The sequence below is a fragment of the Anoplopoma fimbria genome, chromosome 3 (genome assembly GCF_027596085.1).
Source record: "Anoplopoma fimbria isolate UVic2021 breed Golden Eagle Sablefish chromosome 3, Afim_UVic_2022, whole genome shotgun sequence".
In the NCBI taxonomy this organism is placed as follows: domain Eukaryota; kingdom Metazoa; phylum Chordata; class Actinopteri; order Perciformes; family Anoplopomatidae; genus Anoplopoma; species Anoplopoma fimbria.
In genome coordinates, this window is record NC_072451.1 from 9,916,871 (window position 1) to 9,933,713 (window position 16,843).

At 41.6% G+C, this 16,843-nt stretch overlaps 1 protein-coding gene across 1 annotated transcript; it reads left to right on the forward strand.

Moving 5' to 3' along the window:
* Positions 1-1,745: 1,745 nt before the first annotated feature.
* Positions 1,746-14,560, forward strand: lrrc41 (leucine rich repeat containing 41). The gene is made up of 10 exons (XM_054596111.1): positions 1,746-2,059; positions 3,572-3,658; positions 3,793-3,851; positions 3,946-4,717; positions 5,050-5,286; positions 5,711-5,878; positions 8,524-8,622; positions 9,636-9,764; positions 11,141-11,213; positions 14,058-14,560. The coding sequence occupies exons 1-10, from the start codon at positions 1,951-1,953 to the stop codon at positions 14,275-14,277; spliced, it is 1,953 nt and encodes a 650-aa protein (XP_054452086.1). The 5' UTR covers positions 1,746-1,950; the 3' UTR covers positions 14,278-14,560.
* Positions 14,561-16,843: the final 2,283 nt, after the last annotated feature.

Below are 16,843 nucleotides of genomic sequence, written 5' to 3' on the forward strand. Positions count from 1 at the left end.
TGTGACAGGGCAAGTCACCACATTCTGTACTTAACTCCTCCAGAAAAGACTTGAACTGGCGGTGATTTAAACCTTTGGCACTGATAAAGTTAACCGCTAATGTTATGATGCTCAATTCAATTCAATTCAATTCAGTTTATTTTGTATAGCCCAGAATCACAAATTACAAATTTGCCTCAGAGGGCTTTACAATCTGTGCACATGCGACATCCTCTGTCCTTCCCTCACATCGGCACAGGAAAAACTCCCCTAAAAAACCCCTTTAACAGGGAGAAAAAAGGAAGAAACCTATGGGAGAACGACAGAGGAGGGATCCTTCTCCCAGGATGGACAGAATGCAATAGATGTCATGTGTACAGAATGAGCAGCATAACAGTTCTTAGATACAACACATTCAATGTATATGACATAAATGATTCATATAATAAGACTACTTATAATAACAGCAGCAATTATTACAGTAGAATTATAGCCATGAAAATAGGGATAGTAATGTGACTAATAATAATAATCGAAGTAGCAGTGGGTCATCACATGTTCCATTTTTAAGGCTTTGCCACACAACGACTCCTGGTGTATGACGCAGTGATAAGCTGTCAACTCACTTGTGACGTTTTCCTCCTTCATCTTTTCTCGGATCCTCCCCACCAATCCACTCTTCTGACCGCACATCGCAGGCGCTCCATCTGTTGTCAGTCCCACAGGTTTATCCCACGGCAGCCCCGTGTTATCTACACATCTGGACACCTCTTCAAAGAGATCTTTCCCCGTAGTTCTGCCATGCATTGGGTGTAATCCCAACAACTCTTCTGTTACGCACAGGCTTGAGTCCACTCCACGGATGAACCTTGACAGCTGGGCAGTATCAGAAGTGTCGGTGCTCTCATCCGCAGCAAGGGAGTCTGCGATGAAATCTTTTCCCTTTCCCACAAGCTGTTGTTGGAGATTGGCAGCAAGGTGACGCACACGGTCAGCAGGTGTTTCTGCTTAGGCTCACATTTAAAAATGCACACGGCGTCGCAAACTTTAATCATGCAGTTTTTGACAAATTCCCCCTCGGTAAAGGGCCGGGTTGATTTTGCAACCTCTGCTGCCACAATAAAAACTGGCCTTAACAGCAGCCTCGCTTTGTGATGTGGCTTTAGTTAGGCTTCTCTTTAACTCCTCTACCTTCTGGAGCCTTTGTGTCGTGTCCAGATGCTTGTATCTGTCTTGGTGCTTCGTTTCATAGTGTCTTCTTATGTTGTATTCTTTCATTACAGCCACACTGTCTCCGCACAGAAGACACACAGCTTTGCCCTTTACATCCGCGAACATATACTGTGCCTCCCACCTGTCTTGAAAACTCCTGTTTTCAAATTCCACCTTTCGTTTAGCCATTTTTTGGGGAGAGGGATAGTTGAAAGTTGACACAAGTGGTATGTAATACAGACTGCGAGGCGCGCGTTCACGGGCCCGTGATTGACGTGCCGACACACGGACAGTGCATTGTGGGATTTGTAGTATTTTGGTGGTGCGTGCGATACACCGGCGGGCCAGCTCTAATAGTAAATAGATTTTATCATGCGGGCCAAAGATAATTCATTCACGGGCCGGATCTTGAGTTTGACACATGTGCTCTATAATTTTGGGAAGCTTTTGGGTGCACTACCGCCCCCCGCCTGATTAGAGGGTGGCGGTAGTGCACCCGAAAGCTGTTTGCCAACCGTCATTAAAACCAAAAGAAGAAGTACCCCTCACCCCCACCAAACTGCTGGCGGTAATGAGGTAATGCACATGCCAGGCTCCATGGAACCACAACACCAGGGAAGAGGAGAGAAGACCGACCGTTAGCATGACCTGACAGCTATGGAGGTGACCCGCCATCAGGGCTCTGTCACACCTTGTCAGTAGGTTGACGTTGACTGTTAGCGTCGTGGTCAATGACGTTAGTAAATACGAACACAGCAAATGCAGAACATGGCGAACAATCCGAAAGAGTTAACGTTATGTCTGAAGAAGATATGTTTCCAAGCTGTCAGGAAACACTTCGCTGCTCTGGGCAGTGAGGCTGTTCTTGGTAAGTCAACGTTAGCCATGTTTACTGTAACGTTTACGTCACTTAGCTAGCCTCTGAGAAAACGAAGAGCTAACACTGAGCAGGGTGTTCCCTCCCAGACCTGGGCATTGTACGGCCCGCGGGCCAAATACGGCCCGCGGGATGATTCTGACCGGCCCGCGAAAGATTACATGATAATTAGAAAATAAAACATATTTTCTAATTATCTTATGGGTGGACTAAAACCGCATTGCTTTTATTTTGAAGCCCATTTATTCTCACAGTGCACGCAATCGTGCACGTCAACTGTGCACGTGAAATGCGTGTGATTGACAACCTGTCTACCTTCCTTGTCACCCCTGAAAAATGCGAAAATGTCGGCTCATGCCAAAAAGAGGAAAGTGGATGCCGAAAGCAGAACTTTCAAACAAATATGGACTACTATTTTTTTCTTTACTGAAGTCAAGGGTGAACCTGTGTGTTTGGTTTGTGGGGAGCATGTCGCCGTGTTTAAAGAGTACAATTTTCTTTTCTTTTTTTTTGCACAGTTCTGAAAACATTAAATGTTTAATATAGGCATGTAAAGTCAAAAAGGATACAAAACTGGGACACTTTTCTTTACACAGTTACACAGTTCAGTGACATGTCTTGTTTATTTTGGCTACAAAGATGATGTGATGTCTTTAGAAAGCTAAGAAAATCCTTGTTTCAATAGTATATGAAACTCAAAATGCCCTTTGTTATTAATGTGACTGAAAATGAGTCAAATGTTTCACATTTTGTTTATCATTTTGGAAATTCTATTTGAATAAATGATATTTTTGAAAGCTAACCTCACCTTTTAATTGCCAAATAATAACATACACTCTTACCAGCGGTCAAAACAATGCCATTTACTGCTTTTTATATAGAAATAAAATGTATATTATGCATAATTGAGTTCGGCATTTTGGCCCGGCCCTCCAAAATATTTTCAGTTGCTCATTTGGCCCCCTGGGAAAAATAATTATCACGCTAACGGTTAGTAACCGTTAGCGTGATTCTCCTACAGCTAGCGTGTCATTAACTTTAGCTGACGTTACACATCCAACACATGGAGGCAGACAGCTACACAGAACTCCATTCAAAGCTCAGCAGGTTGTGCCCACGTTATTATCCAGTAAATGACCCGACATAACATTCAAATGGTTTCTCCTAAAATCAAAAAAATGATCATACTATGCTTTATTGGTCAAGTAACTTAATGTCACACATAGTGTGACAAGGAATTAGGAATTATTTTATACGGAAATATAACTGTACATAACTGCATAAGTCAATACCACTGACTGGTCACTTATATAGATTATTGTCAATTCCAATGCGCTTTGAAATATATATATATATATATATATATATATATATATATATATATATATATTTATAGTTTGAGTGAGTTTTTTTTTTTTGTTCAGCTTATGCTAGTCAGCTGTGGTGAGGGACTTGTGTCCACTGTTGGAATGTCCTGAAGTTGACCAATCTGTCCTAACGCAGGTCTACCAACGCTTCTCATTAAGGATCTTCTTCCTCATCTGACAGTATGTCAGCTGGATGAGCTCCAGCCTGCCCTCAACCAGAGAGGTAACAACTGAAGTGTAAAAGAAAGTGCTTTCTAGTATGTCGTTGCTCACAGAGAAGGCACCTTTGTTTTGATCAGAGGAATTCATGATTGAGTTTCCATTTGTCATTTCTTTTGTTTGTTTGCTTTGTCTCAGGGGTGTCAACTCACTCTGGGTGGATTGGAGTCCTAAGGGACATGTGTGGACCAAACCATGTAGGTGCAATGTCTTCTTTAATAATGGCCAATCTCATATACTGTAGTAATGTCCAAAACCCGGATGTGATTTGTATCCTGTGTCTCATTTCAGGTGACAGACTTCGACACAGAAGAAGAGGCCAAACACGAAGTTATGAGGATGCTTTTTACCCTCGTATTCTACGGCTTCACGAACCCCTTCGTCAAGAGGAACATCACCAATTTGAACACCCCTTCCTTCCTCTGGGCGGCAGCTAAATGTATCAAACATTTTCTGCTCACTACGCCGGTTGAGAGTTTAACCGCCGAGCGGCGACCTCTTCTGAGCCTCCTAGAGAAGCGTATCTGGAGCGTTGGCGTATCGCAGAGCATTGATCTATCAAAGAGGAGGACGCAGACGGCGTTGTACGTCCTCCATCGCCTGCTGGACCACGGGGTGGCGAAAAAACTTGTGGTACATGTGCAGTGTCCCATAGTGCTGGCCTGGATCCTGCATGGCAGGGGATCTCAGTATGTCAATGCAGACCTCAGAGACTTACTGAACAGCAAAAAGGCGAGCTGTATTTCACAAGTCGGTTCGGCCAGTGCAGACGGGGCCAGTTGCGGTTCAGGTCTTGGGACTAGGGCTTCAGAGGACCAAGTCACTCCCTGCAAACGTTCCAAATTGGACTCCACAGAGGAATCTGGGAAAGCGAACTTTACATTGGACCCTCAGGTTCTCTGTCGAAACTTCAGTCCCTGTGACAGTCCCTCGGCGGGGGCTTGTCCATGGGGACGGATCGATTGTCTGGATATCAGGCAGTGTGGGTCCGACTCCCTCAGAGTGCTGAACTCTGCCCTGCCCACATTCTTCTGCCTTCGCTCTCTGACTCTTCACAGCTTCTGTAAGTTTGCTAATTAACGTTAGGTGTCATGGGGGTCTTTGCACCATGTATCTGTGCTCCCACGATATCAGCCGACACATTGACGTCTATGAATTTCCTCTAGCACTGGTGACAGTTGACAATTAAAGATGCCTTGTTTGTGTCATTGAAGTCCAACAAAGGTGTTGAATACCTTTCCTTCCTCATAAAAACATTTGATTAATACTAATTATTAATATAATATATAATATAATATTAATAATTAATTCCTTTTAATCGGTTGACATAACTAAGAAAGAGCACATTTTTGTTGTGAGAGTGAACGAATGATTTGTTCTAACTGGTTTGTGCAGTGACCTTCAGGGACACGGACGTGCTGTCGCTGGCCAAAGCCCTGAAGCAGCTGTCCGAGAGCTCCCGCAGCTCTCTGACCCATCTGAGCGTCAGCGTCTTGCCGTGCACCCGGCTCGTGGAAGTCCTGCTGGACGCGAGCCCAAACCTGACGTCCCTGCACGCGGAGATCCAGACTGTGATGTGGGGGCGGCGCCCCTTACCAAATCGCCCCAGGAATGTGGAGTCTGACATGTCAGGTGCTTTGAAAAGCTTAAAACAAAGTTACACTTGTTTTGGGCAGGATTGAAAGTGTGTTATGTCGTTTTAAAATAAGAGTTGAACCAGTCCAGAGCCAAGCAACAAATTCTGTTGTGAAGCGTTTCTCAACAGAGGTGTGTTCAGGGAACGTCAAGGGAGCGTTGAGGTTTTCTTGGTAACCATTTGCGGGGTCTTGTCCGTCCTAAATTCGGGAACAGGAGGTTGAATTCACTTATTGTAAACCTTTTGGATAAAGTAATGTCATGTTAATGTCGGCCTAAACTGTTCCTTTTTATAGGGTTTGTTCGAGATGGATCAGTCCGGCAGAATGAAGCAGAGTTTTAAAAACCAATACTGCTAATACTAAAGCAGTGTAGGGTATACATTTCCACCTAAGGTAACTGTCTCCTAACCCCTCATCAGAGCTGCTGCCCCTGGAGAAGCTGGACATCAAAGTGGCGGAGCTCCAGACAGATCTGCACTTCGTCACGTCGGTGCTGAGACGCTCTCCACGTTTCACCTCTCTCCACCTAGCAGGGATGAGATTACCGACCGGCTCCTCTCTAAGCCAGCTCTTCACCACTCTCTCAGGTATATGTGGGACATCACCGTCAGAGGTTCACAACAGTGTGAGTTTCCGGGCCTTCTTAAAAGGTGTACTCAATGCACCGGGGCATCGTGTTGTGCGATTTTCTCAGTGGATCAAAGGATATAAAATGTTTTGAATTGACGTATCAACAGCATTAGTCTGGTGATATTCTGTATTTTTCAATTGTCTCTCAATACTTTACTCAAACTGCAACTGTTGGGATATTTTCAGCAGCAGATTAATTCACATTTGAAAGTGGGGCAATGTTTGTGGAATTGAGTCAAATTGAATTGAGTGTGTATCAGAGACTGATATACAGTGGGTACGGAAAGTATTCAGACCCCTTAAAATTTTTCACTCTTTGTTTCATTGCAGCCATTTGCTAAAATCGAAAAAGTTCATAGATTGTTTTTTTTTAATGTACACTCAGCAACCCATCTTGACAGAAATGTAGAAATTTTTGCAAATTTATTAAAAAAGAAAAACTAAAATATCACATGGTCATAAGTATTCAGACCCTTTGCTCAGTATTGAGTAGAAGCACCCTTTTGAGCTAGTACAGCCATGAGTCTTCTTGGGAATGATGCAACAAGTTTCTCACACCTGGATTTGGGGATCCTCTGCCATTCTTCCTTGCAGATCCTCTCCAGTTCTGTCAGGTTGGATGGTGAACGTTGGTGGACAGCCATTTTCAGGTCTCTCCAGAGATGCTCAATTGGGTTTAGGTCAGGGCTCTGGCTGGGCCAGTCAAGAATGGTCACAGACTTGTTCCGAAGCCACTCCTTTGTTATTTTAGCTGTGTGCTTCGGGTCATTGTCTTGTTGGAAGGTGAACCTTCGGCCCAGTCTGAGGTCCTGAGCACTCTGGAGGAGGTTTTCTTCCAGGATATCTCTGTACTTGGCCGCATTCATCTTTCCTTCAATTGCAACCAGTCGTCCTGTCCCTGCAGCTGAAAAACACCCCCATAGCATGATGCTGCCACCACCATGTTTCACTGTTGGGATTGTATTGGGCAGGTGATGAGCAGTGCCTGGTTTTCTCCACACATACCGCTTAGAATTAACGCCAAAAAGTTCAATCTTGGTCTCATCAGACCAGAGAATCTTATTTCTCATAGTTTGGGAGTCCTCCATGTGTTTTTTGGCAAACTCTATGCAGGCTTTCATATGTCTTGCACTGAGGAGAGGCTTCCGTCGGGCCACTCTGCCATAAAGCCCCGACTGGTGGAGGGCTGCAGTGATAGTTGACTTTGTGGAACTTTCTCCCATCTCCCTACTGCATCTCTGGAGCTCAGCCACAGTGATCTTTGGGTTCTTCTTTACCTCTCTCACCAAGGCTCTTCTCCCACGATTGCTCAGTTTGGCTGGACGGCCAGGTCTAGGAAGAGTTCTGGTCATCCCATACTTCTTCCATTTAAGGATTATGGAGGCCACTGTGCTCTTAGGAACCTTGAGTGCTGCAGAAATTCTTTTGTAACCTTGGCCAGATCTGTGCCTTGCCACAATTCTGTCTCTGAGCTCCTTGGGCAGTTCCTTCGACCTCATGATTCTCATTTGTTCTGACATGCACTGTGAGCTGTAAGGTCTTATATAGACAGGTGTGTGCCTTTCCTAATTAAGTCCAATCAGTTTAATTAAACACAGCTGGACTCCAATGAAGGAGTAGAACCATCTCAAGGAGGATCAGAAGAAATGGACAGCATGTGAGTTAAATATGAGTGTCACAGCAAAGGTCTGAATACTTATGACCATGTGATATTTCAGTTTTTCTTTTTTAATAAATTTGCAAAAATTTCTACATTTCTGTTTTTTTCTGTCAAGATGGGTTGCTGAGTGTACATTAATGCGAAAAAAATGAACTTTTTCGATTTTAGCAAATGGCTGCAATGAAACAAAGAGTGAAAAATTTAAAGGGGTCTGAATACTTTCCGTACCCACTGTATCTTCTTCCTCTGTGCCACAGAGCTCCATTAAATGACCATAAACCATTAAAAACACATCTATGAGTCACTCTGGGTGACATGTTCCTTTATTACCATCAACACAGAAACACTGTAGTTCAATTTGACTCAATTCCACAAACATTGCCCCACTGCCACAAACCAAACCACCATCAAATGTGAATTAATCTGCTGCTGAAAATAGTCCCAACAGTTGCTGTTCTACTGTTTGAGTAACGTTTGTAAAAATATACCAGAAAGTATTGAGAGACACTCTCACACTGCTTCTTTTAGTCTTGTTACTTGATTTGGTGATTATAAGAAAAATATAGAATAACACCAGTATTATAATTTAAGATCTACTCCACAGTTGAGATACATGGGAACCAAATTGTACCCCAACTTTAAGGTCGATACTGATCATCTTAAACCATACAGCACACAATTTATTATGTATTTTGTTAAACACAAACGCATAACCAAAACATCTACATACAGATTTTGTTTGATTTTTGCTGTTGAAAAATGAACTTGTCAGTTCTCTCTGCTAAGTATTATTGTACTGCGGTTTCTTGTTACTCATCAGTTGGCATAAACACAGATACAGATATATCGACAATAAGCCAATATCTGCCTGCCCTGCCCTAATATCGACCTGGTCTGTTTATCTGTCTTACTCTAAACCAAATTGAATCTCTAAACTTTTAGAGTCAAATCCCCTCTTGAGGAGTCTCAACTTGGAGGACCTGAAGCTGGCTGATTGTCTCCCTGAGATCCTAAATCTACTGAGAGACTGCAAGTTGGAAGGTAAGAACAGGAGAGTGATTCATGGCTACAGGAGAGCCATCGATGCAAACACCCGTCATTAGTCCCTAAATGTAAACTTTATACAACAGATACATGGGACCAAGTCAGCTTTAGCCGTGCCGTACCTAGTCAAGCCGCAATGTGATGTTACACTGCTGCCTAATAGCAGGGCCAACCTGTGTCTTCTTCTGCTCTGTGCTGATGAATAGAGTCTCTTTGCATTCAGCCCTGAGTACTTTTTTTTAGCTTCGAACTGAAACTCTGGATTGGAGTTTAGTTTCACTCGTGTGTTTCAGTTTGTAAAGGCCTCATGTCAGCCTTAGGGTGTACTGATCAAATAACGTATGAAAGCATTGATTAAATGGAAAGAAGTTATAGAAAATGCAATGTGATTGACATTGATTTAGCGTAGCTTTGCAGGTGGTGCTAATCTTCAATAAAACAGGTCTTGATATATTCAATGTTATTTGGTTAACATGTTAGATTGGATGTTTTGAAAAGTCTGTCCCTATCCACGTCTTTATATTTTGTCTTTAAGTAAAGACATACAAAAGGCATTTTAACTCCCGGAGAGACTTTTTGTCTGTCGTTCAGCCAGAAACAACGAACAGAGCAGCTCTTCTTATTGTCATGAGGTTGGCAAGTGCATGCACTGTGCACATGCATCTGTGCTGAAGTATGAAGTACTGGCTGTGCAGTCGAGAAACACTTGGACTCTGCGAACGAAGCTTGCCTACCCGTGGCACAGAGTCCAAAATATCTGAATCCTCCACAAAGGGGCTTTTAAACCTGTTCATAATTGAATGCAGGTTTGCCAGAGGCTTCATATCTACTTCTGTTTATGATATGAGCTGGAGCCCAAGGTAAAACATAACTGGTGCAGAAGCATCGCTAATGGTAAATCCTGCACTCTGTCATGCGGTAGTGAAAATCATGGAAGCTATCTACGCAGCATCTACACTCTCCCCCGTTACAATGTTTCACCGTTTGCTCTTTTCCTCTCTCACCCTCAGAGCTGCGCTTTAATGACTGCCGCCTTCTTGAGCGGTGGAGCAACAAGGAGGAGAGTTTGCAGCAGCTGGTGGCTGCTCTGAAGGCGGTGCCCTCCCTCCACACGCTCAGCCTGGCTCAGAATCGTCTAGGTAAGCACGTCCTTCATTTGAGTACCTTTTCTAAAGCTATGTACAAAATCAAATGTATGCTCTTTGTATTGAGAACATGATAGCAAACTTATTTCTTATGATCTAATTATTGCTCATATTTGATCATGTTTATCATTGATTATGGTCATGAGCTGTTAATTGATGATCATCAGATGAAGAATTATGTCCAGATCCTTATCCCGTAGATTATGGGATTTATATGGAATTTTTTCAGGGATGTCTTAATGAAACTGTGTCTTTAGATATGGGTCTTAATCCACAGTCCTCATTCTGTTCAGAAATGTTCTCTAAAGGTCATCTGAAGCCATTTGTTATCAAAACATTTTATATTTTGAAAACGATCCCTAGGAGATCGACTAGGAGTCCGTGAATGTGATGAACTGTGGATCTGTGATCCAAGGTCAATGGAAGGTTGTTAGTGGTAAATTCAGAGAAGAGGCACACAACAAACGCTTGTATTAGAATGAACGTATTGAATCAGAAAGGAGCAATAATTATAAATTCTTTGAATCCTATTATATATATATATATATATATATATATATTTTATATATATATATATATATATATATATATATATATATATATAACTTTTTATGCAAGTGAGTGCAGATGTGAGAAACCATAACATCCAGTGGACCAACCAACATTTTGATATTATCCTTCCTGCTGCAGCTTCTTTTATAAACAATATTGAGACATGGCATCATTAAAATGATGCTACATGATATATGACCAAACCCTTCTGTAAAAACCTTCAGAAGAAAGACAGGAATGAAACTGTAAAGTTTGGTGTATTTAAATGTAATGAAGTTGAGATTTCTTTTTTTGAAGAAACTACCTTTTAAAAGATTTGAACTTTAAAATAACATACATTTTAAAGACACTACAGGTGAATAGGGTCTCATTTACTCCCTCTCGACAGAAAGCTGACCTGTACATGTGCTATTGGAGCATAAAATAATTACCTAACATATATCACCATGAAACAATGGAAGTTGATAATTATTTGTTGTATTATAAGTTTTCTGAAATTATATATTTAAATATGCAAATGACACGTTATATAAGGTTTATTTTGGTGAATTTAGGAGAAATCTACATACACAAATAGACAAAGTAGTAGAATAAACCACTTAAAGCTAATTTCGTATGTTTGAACTTGAATGGCGATAACACGGTTGTGTTGCGTTCACAGCTCGTTTCCCCTTCCAAAAGATTGTTTAAACAGTCTCATTTACACTCCCTCTCGACAGAAAGCTGACCTGTACATGTGCTATTGGAGCATCGATAAACAATGAAAGCAAAGGAAATATTCACTTGAGTTCATTAATGTTAACTGTCTGCTTCCACAGCCAAGAACGTGTGTGTGCTGGCGGAGCTGTTTTCAGGACCCTCGCCGAGCTCAGTGAAACGTCTCGACATCAGGTAAGAGCTGCAGGATGCGACCTCTGGCTTAAGTTTAGGTTATGATCGATGTGATGAAGCCAGCGCGCCAGAAAATGATGTCATCACGGCCTTTGTGTTGTGTGTGAACGGTCCGCAGGTGGACACGGTGCTCGGCCGTGCACCTCTGAATTTATGTAACTTGGCGCAATCAGAGCTCTTCAGACGTGACTGTTCCAAATAGTTCACTGATAAAAGCGCTATAGACATGTCTAGGGATTAAACAAAGACGAACCATTAGTTTTTAAATGCTTTAGAAACTGAAGGGCATGAAAAAAAAATCTATATTTCAGTCAATATTTTGCAGCCAAATAGGATATTCAACCATCATTTCTTTATAATGCATATAATAATTGAATACTACAAAGGCAATAAATTATTCAATGAACATGAGATATGAGTGTATAGTTGTTAGAATTGGTCCCCTGCATTGTGGAGGTTAGTTTTACGGTGTTTTGCCGGCTACACACGTTGTCTTTTTGATTCCTCACAGTTTGGGTTTATAACATTTATTCTACGAGATAAATGTTATACAGTTAATTAAAGCAACCAACTGTATAACAATTTAAGAAAAGTAGCTCATTACAAATGCATGTTACAGTTTACTGCATTAATGATAATAATCTCATATTATAATATATATTCATGTAAGAACTACAGAGCCTATTGACTGTAGACTGAGTACTTTTACTTATTTACCTCAAGTGCCTTTACTTGTATTAATTGTGGTATTAGCAGTTTTACTAAAGTGAAAGATCTCTGTACTTCTTCCACCACTAGTATTAATCAATGACCCTGGTCCAGCTGGTGTCTCCTGATCAGTAGCGTCTGAGTCAGAACCTCTCTCACTCCCTCCCCACCAGCCTCCTCCTCTCTCTCCTCATTTTGCATTTTAAAATGTTCAGCTACAAACGGCTTGAGTTTTGGAACAGGTTAACCGCTAAATGCATAGTTTCTTAAAGTTTTCCATCGCCACATACACGTACATACAGTGGGGCAAAAAAGTATTTAGTCAGCCACTAATTGTGCAAGTTCTCCCACTTAAAAAGATGAGAGACGCCTGTAATTTTCATCATAGGTACACTTCAACTATGAGAGACAGAATGGGGGGATCCAGGAAAGAATCCAGGAAATCACATTGTAGGATTTTTAATGAATTAATTGGTAAATTCCTCGGTAAAATAAGTATTTGGTCACCTACAAACAAGCAAGATTTCTGGCTCTCACAGACCTGTAACTTCTTCTTTAAGAGGCTCCTCTGTCCCCCACTCGTTACCTGTATTAATGGCACCTGTTTGAACTTGTTATCAGTATAAAAGACACCTGTCCACAACCTCAAACAGTCACACTCCAAACTCCACTATGGCCAAGACCAAAGAGCTGTCAAAGGACACCAGAAACAAAATTGTAGACCTGCACCAGGCTGGGAAGACTGAATCTGCAATAGGTAAGCAGCTTGGTGTGAAGAAATCAACTGTGGGAGCAATTATTAGAAAATGGAAGACATACAAGACCACTGATAATCTCCCTCGATCTGGGGCTCCACGCAAGATCTCACCCCGTGGGGCCAAAATGATCACAAGAACGGTGAACAAAAATCCCAGAACCACACGGGGGACCTAGTGAATGACCTGCAGAGAGCTGGGACCAAAGTAACAAAGGCTACCATCAGTAACACACTACGCCGCCAGGGACTCAAATCCTGCAGTGCCAGACGTGTCCCCCTGCTTAAGCCAGTACATGTCCAGGCCCGTCTGAAGTTTGCTAGAGAGCATTTGGATGATCCAGAAGAGGATTGGGAGAATGTCATATGGTCAGATGAAACCAAAATAGAACTTTTTGGTAAAAACTCAACTCGTCGTGTTTGGAGGAGAAAGAATGCCGAGTTGCATCCAAAGAACACCATACCTACTGTGAAGCATGGGGGTGGAAACATCATGCTTTGGGGCTGTTTTTCTGCAAGGGGACCAGGACGACTGATCCGTGTAAAGGAAAGAATGAATGGGGCCATGTATCGTGGGATTTTGAGTGAAAACCTCCTTTCATCAGCAAGGGCATTGAAGATGAAACGTGGCTGGGTCTTTCAGCATGACAATGATCCCAAACACACCGCCCGGGCAACGAAGGAGTGGCTTCGTAAGAAGCATTTCAAGGTCCTGGAGTGGCCTAGCCAGTCTCCAGATCTCAACCCCATAGAAAATCTGTGGAGGGAGTTGAAAGTCCGTGTTGCCCAGTGACAGCCCCAAAACATCACTGCTCTAGAGGAGATCTGCATGGAGGAATGGGCCAAAATACCAGCAACAGTGTGTGAAAAGCTTGTGAAGACTTACAGAAAACGTTTGACCTCTGTCATTGCCAACAAAGGGTATATAACAAAGTATTGAGATGAACTTTTGTTATTGACCAAATACTTATTTTCCACCATAATTTGAAAATATATTCTTTAAAAATCAGACAATGTGATTTTCAGGAATTTTTTTCTCATTTTGTCTCTCATAGTTTAGGTATACCTATGATGAAAATTACAGGCGTCTCTCATCTTTTTAAGTGGGAGAACTTGCACAATTGGTGGCTGACTAAATACTTTTTTGCCCCACTGTAACACAATTTGAACCACTACGTACGCACGTATGGCATTAAATCAGTCCCAACCCACGCACATAAATGATAAGATGCATTCTCTCTTAAAGATGGAGTATTCTACTTTTGCTACTTTTAAGTATATTTGGTCAATAATGCTGTCAGTGCCATTTTAATGCAGGACTTTTACTTGTGACTCTCAACTTTAAATCTTAACTTCAATGTGCCGCCTTTTGTCCTGACCAGCTCCAACTTCATTCAGCCTGCTGAGCTGCTGGAGTTCGCTCAGAGACTGAGGACACATCGTCCACCGCACCGACTGACCCTTGACCTCAGGGTAAACCCGTGGGACCGAGACCCTGACACGTGGAACGCTGCACTGAAGAGGCTTCGTCCATTCTGTGTTCTACTGGTTAAAGGATGGAGTTCCACTGACACCATGGCAGACCACATCAGCAATATGTGAAGAAAGCTGTGTGAGTGTCCAACACTGTACAAAGAAGAAATTACATATTTTACATCAAGGGCTAACCCTTGATGTAAAATATGTAATTTCTTCTGTCGTAATTATAATCATGGTAGAACATGCATTATTTTGCTTTGTAACTAGTTGTGTGACACATTGATTGGTTCTAAGTACATTATTTTTTTTATCAAATGTAACAATGAATTTGTTCTCTTGTGTCAGAGTGCTTAACTGGCACAGTTGGAAAATAAAAGAACATCCTGTTAGTTTGACATTTTAATCAATTATTAAACCAACGTCCATTACACTTCCAGAGTCTTCCCTCGGACAGAGTGTGAGTGACAGTGGACATTAAGATACAACTGAAAAACCTTGAGGGTTGACGTCGAGGTGGAGAGCAGTTTCACAGCAGCTCTCTCACACATATATAGGTATGAAAGAACTAACTATATTAGTTAGTTATTTTCTTTCGCCCAACCTTCTCAATTACAGGTTTTATTTTTCAGTCCCTTAGATACTGCCAGAGGGCTGCATAGAACACACTGAATTGATCAGACATAGTTTCAAATTTCAAATTCTATCGCCAAAAAAAAGTATTAAAGTGGCTCTATTATGCTTTTCCACTTTTCCCTCTTCTTTAGTGTTCTATATATTTTGTACATGTAAAAGGTCCGTAGAGTGTAAAACCTGAAGTCCGCGTCTAAAGGAGTTACCCTCCCCCTCAGAATCACTGCTCCTGAGCTGCCTGAAACGGCTCCATTGAATTCTCTCCTTCACTTCCGTAACTTCATGACCTCATAATGTTACGAAAGTGACGTAAAACTCCGCCCTCAAACAACAAAAGAGAGAGACGGAGCTGAAGCTCTGGAGGAAGTTTTTTTGAGCATTAACTCATGTAAACATATTACTGTAACTTGAGATAAAAATATGCACCCAGAAAATAGCATGATGGGGCCAGTTTAATACAGTCTGTTTTTTGTCGGTCCGGTCCATTGGGTACGATCCAGGTCCGGTCCTTCTAAGTCACAACCAACAATAACTCAAAGCAAATAAAAATAACAAAAATATTTTACGCATGCGTGGAACCGATCAGGCAGTGTCGTAAAATAAGTTACGTTGTGTGCATGAACTGACTTTTACGCATGCGAAGAACGGATCGGATACTGACAAGCTCTATTATTATCCAAGTAGGACTGTGCTGCCCACTTGCTGCTAACAGCTAACATTAACTAGCTCTCCTCCTGTCGATGTCAACACGGATTCATTGTTCACAATGTAGCATTATCAGGGAAAACTATAATTACTGCCTCGCGGGTGAAGCCTAAAAAAATCTCCTACAAACGTGTATTTATTTAAGCTTCTTGCCAAAACCTACATTCAACAAGATCACATTTAAACACATCATGAAAGCGTTTGTATTCATTTTAGGCAAAATGCTCCCTCGTCAAGATGCTTTTCGACTTGTGCGCTCTAATCACGTGCACATACCTGTTTTTTTTAACGTCATTCATCATATGCATACAATTACAACGGAGCACTCATTGGTAAGAAAATATTTAACCTCAGGCTGCCTTCAAGCATGCTCATTAAATGTATGTAACCTATATATAAATAGACATAGACAGCGTCACTAAATAAACTGAGCGTTAACAGGAATGAAGTCTTATATAGAGGTAAACAGTTTGTAAATCAGTAAGTAAAGTATAAGGAGGTAAAGTGACAGTACAATAGTTAGGTGTCATAGCGATGAGCTCTTGAAGAGCTCAAAAGTCTTATGTTATGTGAAGCTGAAAATAAGCCTGAAAGTATATAACTAATATAACGTCATAGAAAAAAACCCAAAAACTTTTAGCTTGTTGTTGTGACGGACACTGCTCACGCCACTGTAAAAGTAGCTTCCTTACTTAAATTAATTGGTTTCTTAAACGGTACATACTAATTTTGAGTTTTGGTTTTATTATCAGCTCTTGTTGCCCTCCTGCGCACCCAATCCGCCAGTACAAGCGCTCATCCACAGGATGCGTTGATGCCCTGTAACAACCTAACAAAAGTAGGACAAGTAGAACGTAATCAATAAACGGCCATGTGTGTTTGTTGGTTTGCTAGCAGCGAGCAGGGACCATATGGAACGTTAGAAAGTGGAAATGTTGGCATGAAGCAAGACAACTGCAGATGGATGATTGGCGATTTCGTAAATGGCGCCAAAGTACTCACTTTGAATAACCTTCCGCTGCGTCGCCGTTGTAGCTTTCCAACGCAGGCTCAGCGGCATGGTGTCCTTTTCAGAAACTAAAATTTGTTAAGGCTGTTATGTTAAGCAGCTAAACGGAACAGCATTTAAACCCTTAAAAAAAAAAAAAGTACATCATGAGGAAAAACTGTAATACCAAGAAATATAAATAACTAGAATTACTGCCTCGCAGTTGCAGACTTTGCAGTTTACATCCATGTCTGTCCAAAATGTCATTACTTCATATACATTGTCTACTTCGTATACGCATTCTTCGTTTTTTTGTGTTTTGTAGGTCACAGCAACTTTTGACAACCAAAATGCTTAAAAGTTCAC